This window comes from Bradysia coprophila, unplaced genomic scaffold (assembly GCF_014529535.1).
Source record: "Bradysia coprophila strain Holo2 unplaced genomic scaffold, BU_Bcop_v1 contig_87, whole genome shotgun sequence".
NCBI lineage: Eukaryota > Metazoa > Arthropoda > Insecta > Diptera > Sciaridae > Bradysia > Bradysia coprophila.
Genome location: NW_023504014.1, coordinates 2,030,704 through 2,044,730, shown reverse-complemented (window position 1 = coordinate 2,044,730; position 14,027 = coordinate 2,030,704). Strand labels below are relative to the sequence as shown.

Here is a 14,027-nt window from a genome sequence, read left to right as displayed (position 1 = left end):
TCTGTCAAAGTATGGTCAACTTTCAAACAGTGCTGTACTTCAGGGCCGCTGCTATTTCCACGTCGTGCATAAAGTACCTCTTGATCATGAAACATTGTTTAGCCACATCTCTGCTTGCAGTTGTTTAGACGAAATGACATAGTTCATCGTCGAACTTGACCTTCAAAATGTCAAATCGATAATTTTGGGAACCTAAATTTTTCACTATTTTCTCTAGTCACTGGAGAATAACACATTAAATTATCAATTATCAACAGAGTAAAATCCTGTTTTTCTGGAATAATTTCCAGAACCTTATTCCGAGATGGCCCATCTTCGAACTTAACCTCAGGAATCCCATTCCTCGTCGATTAAAAAAAAAATCATCAAAATCGGTTAAGAATTACTCAAGTTATCGTGATGACAAAAAAAAATGGTAACAAACAATTACGTTTTTGATAACATTTCATACATTGTGTGGTAACCAACATTTTAGGGTATTTTCTGGCGTAAGACCCTTGACTTTCAGTCAAGGGAATAATTGATATTTGATAATTGTTATTTGATAATTAACAATCAGCATATACCTGAAATTACATAATACAATACAATGAGTATATAGTGTTGCAAAAGTCAAGCAATTGTAACATTAGACAACGTCGACCAGTGTGAAGTTTGCGGCCCGAGCGTAATTCTCACGAGTCGCGATATCTTATTACAACATAAAAAACGTAATTATTTGTATCCATTTTCTCATGAACCGGATCATGAACCGATTTTCTCTATTTTACCGGAAACGTACACACATTTAAACTGAAATATTTCCGCTAAAGCATAGTTTTTAAGAATACCGCCGACATTTTAGTATTTCCATAAAAAAATTTTTTTTCAAGAAACATGTTCCATTTTGGCCAATTTTAAGTTTTCGTCTTCACAAAAATTTCCATACAAAAAAATTTTTTTCAAGAATCATGCTCCATTTTGGCCAATTTTAAGTTTTCGTCTTCACAAAAATTTCCATACAAAAAATTTTTTTTTTCAAGAAGCATGCTCCATTTTGGCCAATTTTAAGTTTTCGTCTTCACAAAAATTTCCATACAAAAATATTTTTTTTAAGAAACATGCTCCATTTTGGCCAATTTTAAGTTTTCGTTTTAACAAAAATTTCATACAAATCATACAAATTGGTTGAGAATTACTCAAGTTATCGTGCCCCCAACGAAAAATTGTTACCCACATTTAACGTTTTTCATATAACATTTCATACATTTTCAATCACAGTAAACTTTTTGGTTACCCAAATTTTTCAGTATTTTCTGGCATAAGACCCATCACTTTCAGTCAGGGGAATTACGTTTTAATGTTGCGGCAAGAACATTTTTGTCTAGAAGGTTTTATCCGTGCAAGGGATTTTTTAAACATTGATAGTTTTTTTTATATAATTCGTTTATTCAATCAAATTAGAAAATATACACAAAATTATATTCTAAATAAAGATAAATTTACAGCCTTCCAGACTTTTCCAAATTTAAGTTACGACATTTCTTTACACTTTTGTATTAATTAGTTATTAAAACTTGACAATTCAGAAAAATGGTGAGATTTATTATTGTCTTCGAAATTTCTTTGGTGCATGTTGCCACCTGAGGATTGAAAAAAGACTCGAAAAAACCATCAATATTCTCGTTTTTTATATATATAGAAAGAAATTTGCTTAACCTAAGGGGTACGACAAAAGTCGAATGGCTATAAGTAGCCAAATCAAATCAAGATTTATCAATATGCCATGCCAGTGGCTATTATTTTTATGATCAAGTACTGTCATTCTCGATACACTATCATGAGCGTCTACAAAGATAATAGTTTGGATTCATTACTCCTCAGTATTACATGGGGAGGCTTGTAAGTGCTGTTAGCAAATCGTTCATTTGAAAAATTTCCAAATTTACTTATGACAATGTTATCATGTAAATACGTTTTCTTGAGCATATTCCTCGCCAAGTCATACAGGTATAGATTGAGCCTTCTCAAAAACTTTCAATTTCTTTATTAAGATACTTAGGCAAATTATGCCAAATCGGTATAGCATACGTGAGAACCGGTCGCAATATGGTTAGATAAGTTTTAATCTTCACAGCTTGTGAAATGCCATTATTTACCCTCATAATTGGATAAAGCTTGTGCAACCCTGAGTATGCTTTCAGCAACGTTCTACTCACATGTTCGTTATGCTTAAGGTTGGGTTGTATGTGATAACCCAGGTAACGAACACTTTTCTTGAATGGTATATCCGAATCATTGATTCTCAAAGCAGATACGCCTTCTGAAAGTTTCAGGTAGTTGGCCCTGCAAATAAAGAGTGCTTCGGACTTTCCGGCATTAACTCTAATCTTCCACTTTTCATAGTAGTTCTGTAGCCTGTTAAGATGGCCTTGAACATTCGATATCGCTTTGTTTTGGGATACTCTAGTCGAGAAAGTATTCGTATCGTCAGCAAATATTGTCAAGGTAGTGTTCATATGAGTTGGCAGATCAAACATGAATATTATAAACAGTAGCGGCCCCAGTATAGAACCCTTAACATTGATAGTGTCAAGACTTTTTGGATAGGTAGCTTGGTCATAAAATGTATAGGAAAGTCCAAAGTTTATTTTACTATTATATTGAGTTCGAAGAAATCATTTCTGTGAACTTTGCAGCACTTCAAAGGACTGAAACTTTTGATGGACTTTGAAAGATTATTTGTGGCAGTAGGTGATTGATTTTGTTTCGGATGTTGGTTGCCCTAAAAGAGAGTGAATTTTACTTGTAAGTGTTGTTCAATTTCCTCTCACTCGCAAGAAAAATTACTTTACTATGCTGGTGCATGTAACAAGGCTATTACATGTACAGGCAATAACCTTTACATCACTCGCATAGTAAAACGTCGTACTACACACGGAAAATAAAGTGATATCTCGTATCCAGATGAGAAAAAGTATCCGAGGGCGTAGTAATGTACTTGCATAGTCCCTTGCATAGTAATGTACTATTTCGTTTTCAAACCGAAAATTTCAATGTTTTTGATGTTCAACATTTCGAAAAGTTTAGTTGCCCTCAGGCCAAGCCCTTGTTTCATGTAAATTATTAGTCTAAATATGTATCTAACTTTGAAATAAAGGTGTGAACTGTACTTAGCTCAAAAGAACCCGTATCGTATGTACCGGTATTACCGAAACTGTTTATACCGAATTCCCTTCCTTGTTCCTTGGGCCTGTTTAGTGCATTGGTTGTATTAATCTGCTTAGAAATCGAAATTGAAATCAGGAGAAATGTAGATTAGGGTGGGTCGTATTTTCATTTTGTTTTTATTTTAATAGGCCTGGCCCCAGGCTGTACTCAAAATTGACCAAGGAATCCGAAACAGCAAAAAAAAAATTTTTAATTCATTTTTCCCTTGCCTTAGGCTGATTTTTGATTTCTGGGGTAGTAGCATGAAATTGCACACAATGTTGACAGATATCTCGGGCAGTTGGGAACAGAAGACATTGCTACTAACTGTAGTGAATAGCTGAGGAGTCCAGCTATGAAATACCACAAGAACGTTGTTGTTCTTCGCCTTCACTCGGGCAGGGTAACCAGTTCGGGCATTGTTTGGAGAAATTTCTCAAAAAGCCCTTCGTCGTCATTTATCCATACAAAAATCAAAAGGCCCTTCGGGAATCGCCCGAACGCCCATAGGGCCAGTCCGGCACTGAGGGTAACTCTGTCAGTGTTCCCAACTAAGACTTTTCAACCAAAAATTTCAACTTTATTTGCAAACAAAATCGGCAAATCACGACATAATACATCGTGTGAGGTATGTCTGAACACGGAATCTCATAGAGAATCCATTGCAGAGACGTTTTTTGAAAACAAGTTGAACAAGTTAGAATGAAAAAGTTAAATGAACAAAAATCGACGAATTTACGTTTATTTGTTCAGAAAATTGTTATTTAGGGTGAATAGGTATAAAACTATCAATTTCACCAAATTAGAACCTTTTAATTTGCATTTTTTGTTCATTTAACTTTTTCATTCTAACAAAAAATTGCCAACTTTGGGCTTCAAAAACAAAGCTCCTGTGAGTTTTTTCAACTTGTTTTCAAAAAACGTCTCTGCAATGGATTCTCTATGAGATTACCTGTTCAGACATACCTCACACGATGTATTATGTCGTGATTTGCCGATTTTGTTTGCAAATAAAGTTGAAATTTTTGGTTGAAAAGTCTTAGTTGGGAACACTGACAGAGTTACCCTGCCCGAGTGAAGGCGAAGAACAACAACGTTCTTATGGTATTTCATAGCTGGACTCCTCAGCTATTCACTACAGTTAGCAGCAATGTCTTCTGTTCCCAACTGCCCGAGATATCTGTCAACATTGTGTGCAATTTCATGCTACTACCCCAAAAATCAAAAATCAGCCTAGAGGCAAGGGAAAAATGAATTTAAAATTATTTTTTTTGCTGTTTCGGATTCCTTGGTCAATTCTGAGTACAGCCTGGGCCAGGCCTTTTAAAATAAAAACAAAATGAAAATACGACCCACCCTAATGTAGATACATGAGATACACGAAGACTGAATGGATTCATCATTTCATAATTCAAAGTTCCCCATTATAAAAAGCTCTCTAGACTTATGCCATGCAAAGTTGATATTTCAATGACATGGGACCAAACATAGTAAAACAAAAACTTACGTGCTATGCGTCTAAACTATATATTCATGTTCTCAGTGCTTATCATATTCAACTTCTTTTCACACTCCTCCAGTACCCTTATCAAATCATTCAACTTCTTTCTGTTCATTTCAAAGAATACCGTTTCCGTCTGGCCTTCTTTCATTCGACAATTTACACTCAACGTAGCTACTTGCATCCTCAAATTGGCCATCGTACTACTGCCCATAATCCACTTCACATCCCAATCGAATGACGATAACAGACTGTTGTGTCTGGAATTGTGTTCACAGACAAGAAACTCTTCGACTTCCGGCTTTCGCACTTTGATCACATCGATGACGGATTGTTGTAAGTCATGGTTGAGATGAGTGAAATGGAAAATCAATTCTGTTTCGGTGACTTCGTTGAGCACAAATTTTTTGTAAATATTTGCAATGAATTTTATGGACAATTCAAAGTCATCGGGATTCGCGAAACCGAATTTATGGCTGGACTTGATGGTTGTGGAATTCGGCTTGGAACCGATCAGATAGTCAACGGAATGGTGTAGTATCTGGACGAAATATGAGTTTCAATGTTTACAATTTGAAAGAAATTGGAGAACATTTGGCTTACTTCAATCAGTAGCTCCTTGTTGTCGATGTTCAAAATGAAATCGTGCATTTTTCCTCTTTTTTTGAATTCTCAAAATAATCTTCCAAACATATTCAGTCGACGGGGTCGACGGTAAACAATTTTTTTTTATTTTGACATTTCTTCGTAAAACGTCAATAACACGTAACGCAAACGACGTAACCCTTTTCACATCGATGTTAACAAAAGACTAAACTTAGAGGGAGAAATTTGAATTCATTCGCAAGCGATTCGCTCTGATAAAGTGTTCTCTTGAATGAAGTATTCGGAAAAAGTGTATCAATGAAAGAGCAATAGTTGTCCGACATGTCCTTTATCAAAAAGTCAAACAATATTCAAACAGCACAAGTGTAACATATTTATTGACCATACGCGTGTGGTTTCAATGATTATCTCGACAAACCTTTACGTCATCAACGATACGACAAATAATGTCTCTAACTGCACCTGGCTCACATGCTCCATAAGATTGACCAGCCCAGAGTGACATATATTGCCACCTTTCTGCTGCAACAGCCTGTTTGACAACAGGCATGGTCAATTTGTCTTGCACCGTCCACGGTAATGTGTCGTTACCAACTTTATCTCGCATCAATTTCATGAATTCGGTATAGATGCCTCGAGCCGGCTTTCCAGTGTAGGCTCGTGTGATTCCCGTTGGTTTATATGCGTCTATGATTTCGTCGAGTGCAATATGGCCATCTGTGTGTCGTTCTCGCAATCTATATGGGGCCAAGAGTAGATCTTTGTGCACTTTTGGTATCAGCGTTGATTCGTTCGAAACAAGCAAGGCGGTGCCACATTGAACTGCTGACGAGCCACAAATGAATGCTGCATCGGCACTCCTTTTATCAACGATTCCGCCAGCCGCAATCAATGGCACATTTGACGGTACCACTTGCCTCACCGTGGTCAATAATGATAACAAGCCAGTTGTATTGTTATCGATCGTATAGTTATCGGGCGTCAAAAACGAACCTCGGTGGCCTCCTGCTTCACTACCTTGGATGGTGATTGCATCGACTCCAGCATTTATTAATGCTACCGCTTCCGGCACAGATGTAGCAGTACCAATCAATTTTATTCCCGACTTTTTCGCTCGTCTTATTACATCGATCGACGGTATTCCGAAAGTCCAACTCAATATAGCCGGTTTTAACTCCAGTACAGTCTCGACTTGCTCATTATAATCTGGAATAGGTGGAATCTGTGCCGGGCGAGTGTTTGTATCTTTCAAATTTTCGGCAACCACACTCATAACACTTTGGACCTGTTGACGAGTCTCAGAGCACTCCGATAGTGTATTTTGCGGTGCTGGCGGTATGAACAAATTGATTGCAAATGGTCCGTTGGTTTTTGATGTTATGTTTTGATAAGCTTTACGAATATCAGCCGGTTGCATTCTTGCAGCGCCAATCGATCCAATACCACCAGCATTGCAGGTCTCAATAACCATCTCGTCGGTTGTGAATCCCGCCATCGGACCGGCCAGAAATGGTTTTGAACAGCCGAAAAACTCGGTAAAACGTACCGCATATGCACGGTGAAGTGACATTTTTACGGTTTTGCTAGTTAATCTTGACCGTGCTGATATCACAGAATTTTTGAACTGAATACTCTAAATAAATGCACTCGCTAAGCAGAAAGCAGCTGATTGCATAAACAAAAATAGTGGAGATAACAGTTCAGTGTGTAGTAGATTTTACAGTAAAGGATGGGGAATATGGTGGGTATTTTTGAAATGTGAACTATTACGTTGAGTGATTCAATCTTATTTATGTGTACGTCCTTACATACCGGAATATCATGATATTTGTCCATTGCTTCCAGGGTAAATCCACGTATTTTGTGACAGAAATTTTTCTCTTTCACTCTCACAACATCCCCATTGTATTGTAGCGATGGCGCTCTACAATATGCATAGTCACATTTGGTAGCATGACTTACGGTATGTTTTTTCGCATCTTCTTTGGTGCGTATTCGTACATCAAAAAGAGACAAAATTTGATTTGGTAACATGACTTACGCTGGAATTTCCCACCTTGTTCGTTCTCCCTGAATGTATCTTAGGTGTATCCTCCCATAGTGCAATAGCAGTTAACCAAACACTGGTTATTTGCCAAGAAGGCCAAGCTTCTTAGAGTGATTTAACCTTAGCAGTTTTGGTTTTCAAAGTCGTTCCTTGAGATACAATAGTTACCAAACATCAGTTCAGTCACGCGCAAATTGCAAGAACCGAATTTCCGTACACAGAAAACCAAAACAAGACTCCTTTTCACATTTATAGAACTTTAAGGAAACATCCTTCGGAGAAACATCATTTAGAAGGCCACATGGAGCTATAGGTCTTCCCTTTCCCGCACATCACCTAAAGTGACAAAAGAAAAACTGTTTCGATCTCGAGAACTAGCGGCGGTCACAGGTCAGAGTGGACTGTCCATCTTCAGTTGTTTCCGCTAGCCTCTTACACAAGACAGCAGCAAAACTTTCCATGAACAAGTGTAGGATACTTTGCATTGAGACATTGCCATCTGCTGATGGAAAATTTGAGGAAATCGAGGAAAGCTGCTGAGAGATCACCAAAAAATGCAGCAAAGCAAACAATAGTTATTTGGATCACAAGGGACGAAAGTAAAGAAATTCAACCGTGTGCGAGAGTTGCTGCCCGCGCCGAAGGCAAGGGCTGCAATCGCACAGGTTGAATTTCTTTACGTCGTCCCGTGTGATCCACATAACTTTTTATCACGAGAACTACGAAAATTGTAATTGAGGCACATAAACTCGAAGAAATGCGTTATCGTATGATGAATTAAACCAAAATATGCTGACATTTGCGGGGGTCCAGGGGGCCGCAAGCCCCGTGGTATAAGAAAATAATAATATTATCAACCATCACAACAATCAGACGTAAAAACAACAACAATATCCTTTGAATTATTCGTCATCAACTTTGTATGCTAACATTAATCAGAGCACTGGCGCACGGTTTGTTCAATATTGATCAAAGTAAACATCTTGACAAGATTTGACTTTCGCATTATGTACATCGACTTTCGCATTATATACATAGACTTTCGCATTATGTATTAACCGATTTCGATACATAACTTGCATTTTTTTACTTTCGCTTCCCGTTTGGGAACCGAAAATTACAATTTTCGTAGTTCGTGTGATGAAAAAGAATTAAGCCTGAGCTCCAAAAGCAAAAGTAAAAAAGTTAACTTTGTTCTGTCGTGGTTCAGTGAACTGTAAAAATATTATGCGTCTAGTGGCGAGGACGATAGAACTCTGCTGAATTTCCGATTTTTAATGTACCAAGTCAGATTTACAAAATGCGTAGAAGGAAAACAAGAAATTCCGCAAAATAATTATCAAAAACGAATGCAAGCCGTCAAATTTGTTTGGTTCAACTAACAATATATTTGATCAATAAAACCACTGCTCTGCTCCTAGCATGAACATAAGAAATATTCGGATTTTTTTTTTTGTGAAGACAAAGAGGCATGATTTGTAAGTGTGACACCAAAAACACACAACACATGACGTTGGAAAAATTAGTGTTCGTGCTAGGGGTAGTGCTATGCTGAAACTGACAACGCAATAAAAGTTAATCGAAAAAACCTTCATCACAATCTCAGGTTCCCAGGGCTTATTATTGGGAATTTCAGTTCTTAAAATTCTAAAAATTCTTGAAAAATTCTAAAAATTCTGAAAATTCTTAAAATTCTTAAAAATTCTCTAAAATTCCTAAAAATTCTTAAAAAATTCTTAAAAATTTCTAAAATTCTTCAAAAATATGTTGCATTAAAATACGATTAAATTTTCGTTTATTTCAAACTCAAAATTGACTTCACATTAATTAACGATTTTTTGTCGCTTTGAAAATGATTTCATTTGTGTTTGTGAGCTTCTCTTATTTCCAGCCCGTTTAAGATGTGTCGACACTACGTTAGGGGCTACTTCATCAGTCGAAATCGTATCAGACGTATTTTCAACAGCAGGAGCTGAAACTGGATGAGCAGAAGCTGAAACTGGATGAGCAGAAGCTGAAACTGGATGAGCAGAAGCTGAAACTGGATGAGCAGAAGCTGAAACTGGATGAGCAGAAGCTGAAACTGGATTAGCAGTAGTTGAAACTGGATTAACAGTAGCTGAAATCGGATCAGCAGTAGCTGAAATCGGATCAGCAGTAGCTGAAACGGTAGAGAATCCTATCAGTCCCAATTCAGTCAAATATTATGTAAATATTAGGCAAACCATCATCAGCTCGGGCGTCAACAGTTATGATGACAGTGGATGCATCTCGAGGTTGGTTGGCATGTTCAGAGAGTAAATGACTTTGCATGCCTGATAAATACCATTTCGGAGCAGCAGATTTTTGGGTTTTGGTCGGATTCTTTTTGCACTTGTAATACGTGGGATAAGATTTTCGTGTGACCGTATAAGTAGCACCACATCCATTTACTGCACATAGTACAACACATGACAAAGATCCGTCTGGTATTACCATAATTGAATTGGCAGCCACCTTGAATACCAAATTCTTTTCCAGAATCTGAATAAAATCAAATCTAAATGAGAACTTCCGCCATAAAATATTGTTTGACGCAATCACTTGAGATAAGGTGGGCTTGGTAAGCATCCATTTGTTCAATTGCCTTGTCATATCATGGATATTTACACGATTCACGTTAACTGAGCTTGAGAGAGCTGAGCTGTGATTGACTGTAAATTTTAAAGCGGATTCATTTTACGTAATGATTGAATAAATCGAACAACTCACTGTCATTTACATCCTCACTTTGATCTGCTTGATCACTTATAGCTGGGGAAGAAAGCTCAATTTCCGAGACTGTTTTTTTCGAATTCATTGAGGAGCAATATGCTGCCATAAATTAAGAGTGGCACAAAGAGCCATGGCACGGAGTATGCATGGAATAACGCTCAGAGATAGAATGACAAATCAATGGATTAGGCAGCAAACAAACGTCGTTGATGTCATGGAAAGAAGCGTCTCTGAAGTGGATACCATCCACAAAACGACCTAGAGACAGGCCACCAGAGGAATCGTTTGAAATGGAAAGAAATTTGGGAGGCCTACATCCAGCAGTGGATAAAAACAGCCGCCGAAAAAGCACATCAGCCGGAACCGCCGCCGATACCCTTCTTAGCCGCCTCAGCGTGTTAAAAATCGGCGGCGGAAGATGGCTTGCGAAAGTTTTGGTTTTAACACAGTTTGGGAGAATTTTGCAGCAATTTTTTTCGTCGGCATACAAAATTGTGTACGCACCTGTCGACTGGTAGAGGGCAGTACAATAAAGTCATGAATGTACTACATGTGAAATGGTAAATCGTGCGCGTGTTTTAGTTGTAGTACGAGTGAGATCAGCTTAAACAGCTAAAGCCTTTGTTGAATGTTTCCTTTTTTGAATGGAAGCGGTTTCGTCTAATCCATATGAAACAAATATCTCTGTAACTGACTTCTGACTTGCGTACTTCTATGAGATTTGATTCGATTGTAGCAATACAGGAGAACAAAAGTGAATATCGTCAGGTATTTTGATTTGGGACTCATTGTGGATTCCAAATGATTCCACACAAAATGGGTTTAACAAAAGAGGACCTAGATTAATTTCATTTCAGCTGGCGATCGCGTGCCTACCAAAAATTCAGAATGTGAAATATTAGTCCTTTATTGGTTAAACAAATTTTGTGTGGAATCATTTGAAATCCAAAACTAGTCCCAAATCAGTAAACCTAACGGTATCAACTTTTCTTCTACTGTATTTTAATTATGTTATTCAGCCGGCTGAGCCGGCTAGCCGCCATAAATATCATACTAGCCGGCCGCCGAAGGGTGTTTTAGCCGCCAACTGTCCATCGGCTGAACGGCGCAGTGCTCTATCTGGAGTCAAAGTTACCTGCTACAGGTAACATTTTTAAATGTTTTGTCACCGTTACCTTTTCTTGTAGTAGGAAGACATTACGAACTTCAGGCAACACTCATAAACTGTTCCACGGAGAGATAGTTTTAGTGGACTCATTTCGTGATTACTTTGACCGGACGGAATTAATGAAAAACGGTACACGAACGCATAAGAACGCTATTTTTATGTGATGAATCCAATTTTTATTATTTAAAAAAATACAAATAATTATCAATATAATAATAATTACAATTACAAATTACAAAATACGATGAACTACAAAAATAATTTTACTTTTTTTTTTTAATTTAAAATAATTGAGAAAATAGCAAATTAAAAACAAATAAAAACGTTTGTGGACAGATTGAATTGTGATGATTTTCTTTCTTTTTTACCTGTTGTTTTAGCTGATTTTAATTGATTTGGAAACTAAAAATTTGGTGTTAATTCTGGGTTTTCATAGCGGAGTGAAATTACGCTGCCAAAACGATAAATTTTAAATTCTCGGTAAATGTTTGCTTTTGAGATTGGTATACTAAAAGTGAACGTTTGAAAAAAATCAAAACTGAGAAGCAATATACGTAATACGAAAATCCATAATTTATACAAAAAGTAATTTTAATAAAATTAAGAAATTAAGAATAAATTTTTGTTTTCATTTTTTTTTTCATTTCTTGAATTTACCATTAGATTGCTAGTTAAATTTTATGTTTAATTTTCTTCTCATTAATTATACTTCCTTTCTTCCTTTCAATTAATTAATTTTTGTGGAAAATTCCGAACTATACGTTTCCCATGTCACTAAATTCGTTGTTTTACGTCTTTTTGTTTCTTTTTTTTTTACTTCGTTTTTAATTTTTGTTGAGCAAATGTTCTTATACGATTTGTATCAAATCAGCCCCGATGGATAAAATGGTGTCGTTACGAAACGAAAAATCAACTTTATAAAATTCAATGAGTGATAAGAAATAGTCCACAAAAATCGGTTAAAAAGCAATGACATCATCATCATCATTAATATTGATACGCGACAACCTTAAAGGTATAAAATGTGAGGTGTTTAAGGGGAATTTGGGAGGAGGATTCTGGTGGAGGGGGGATTAAACACTAAATATTTATTAATATGCTTTTTTTCTATATTTCCATAATTTTTCTCGTTTTTTTTTCTTTATTTATATTTTTTTATATATATACGCGACGTATAATGGACCACGAATATCAAAAAACAAAATGTTTCACCATTTAACTTGGTCTCCAAATTTTTTTTTTGTTTTTTGTTAAAAATTTCTCCAAAAAAACGCATTTTTTGTATGAGTTTGATGAGTTTTCATGGATTTATTTTTTATAAAAAAATGTAAAAAAATTGTTATAATTGTTATAATTCAGCGGAAGTTTACACTACACGAATAACTGTTTTCGAATAACTAAGAGGGTATTGCTAAGAACGAAAAATAAAAACAAATAATAAGAAATATTAGTTTAATGATTTGTTTATGAGCGTATAGATGGCAGCACATTTTTTTAGTTTTCTTTTGATACGTGGAGTTTTCAATTAATTCAGTTTAAATATATTTTTTGATTATACACATTCTAAATGCTCTAAAAAGTTTGTTCGTTTTTATTCTCATAATTTTCGATTTTAATATTTTTGTTTCTTAAAAAAAATTCCACTTTGCCAGTTAATTTTCTGTGTATAATATCTAGAAATATTGATATCAAAAAAGTTTTTTTTTTGTTTTTATTTTTGTAAAAATTAAAAAAATGTTCATTTACGTTTAATATTTTGTGATATTTTAATGAATTTCATGTATAATAATATCATATATATATCCGTACCGTTGTAATAAGTTTCTTCTATTTTGTTATACCAAAAACATTCGGGGGTGCAAGTTCTTAATAGACAACGTTTTCAAAGATTTTTTTTTTATTTTATTTATTTATTCATTTCCGTTCATTTTTTTAGGAAGAAAAAAACATTGAACAACATTTAGTTATTATAGAATAAAAGAGTGAGTGTTCTTTTCATGTAATCTTATACGAAAAAGCTTGTTAAAAAAGCCGTTTTTGTTTTGTTTTTTTCATTTTCATTTTAACAGTTGATTTGTTAAATTTCTAACTCAAAAAATTATCATAGAAAAACTTGACGAAATTTTTATCTACCCATTCAAATAGATCCGTAATTTAGTAGATTTATTCGGCCGTAATGCCATCAACAGGTGGTGGTGGCACACCAGCGGCTTTTAGTTTTTCTGCTGTTACTTCGGGAATAATCTCCTGCAAAAAATAAAAATATTTTCAAGTTCCAATAGCACAACTGTTCGTCAACTAGCTGTGATCATCTATTTGTCCTTCCGCAAATAAACCAAAGACGATCAATAATGCCTCCACTGGAACGTGAATATCAAGGTGCACAATTTCAAAACAGGTTTAATTTACACCGATTACATCTCATGATTCCGTTTTCAGGAGTTTACCAGCGTTCTGGAAACAAAAGTGGGACTTTTGTGGAACACTCTTTTTAGTCTTCAACGAATTGAGGACAATTGAAGTTTATGATTTTACCTAATGCTCGGAACAAGACCGGCCTAACTTGGGGTATAATCTTTGGGTATCTGATACGATCGTTTCGTGATTAAATTGAAGAAAGGTGAACAATTTAGTCAAAGGTATTGTGGTGTTTCATGGTTTTTCTGTGATAATCCGTTCTGTTTACCGTTCAGCCGGTTTTACTTTAACGGCGAGTCTTGGAATCTCTAAGAGATTCTCAAATTCACGAAGTATCTAGAAAA

At 35.7% G+C, this 14,027-nt stretch overlaps 2 protein-coding genes across 2 annotated transcripts in view; both read right to left on the bottom strand.

Moving 5' to 3' along the window:
* Positions 1-4,690: 4,690 nt before the first annotated feature.
* Positions 4,691-5,434, bottom strand: LOC119084675. The gene is made up of 2 exons (XM_037194753.1): positions 5,294-5,434; positions 4,691-5,231 (listed from the first exon to the last, which is right to left on the bottom strand). The coding sequence occupies exons 1-2, from the start codon at positions 5,339-5,341 to the stop codon at positions 4,713-4,715; spliced, it is 567 nt and encodes a 188-aa protein (XP_037050648.1). The 5' UTR covers positions 5,342-5,434; the 3' UTR covers positions 4,691-4,712.
* Positions 5,435-5,654: 220 nt separating this feature from the next.
* LOC119084671 (A-kinase anchor protein 200-like) overlaps positions 5,655-14,027 on the bottom strand; it is a 76,078-nt gene continuing 67,705 nt past the window's right edge. The window contains exons 6-9 of the mRNA XM_037194748.1: positions 13,432-13,512; positions 9,569-9,866; positions 9,272-9,504; positions 5,655-6,929 (exon numbers count right to left, since the gene is read on the bottom strand). Of these exons, the coding sequence (XP_037050643.1) occupies positions 5,694-6,929; positions 9,272-9,504; positions 9,569-9,866; positions 13,432-13,512 (1,848 nt within the window). The 3' untranslated portion in view covers positions 5,655-5,693. The remainder of the gene's footprint in view (positions 6,930-9,271; positions 9,505-9,568; positions 9,867-13,431; positions 13,513-14,027) is intronic.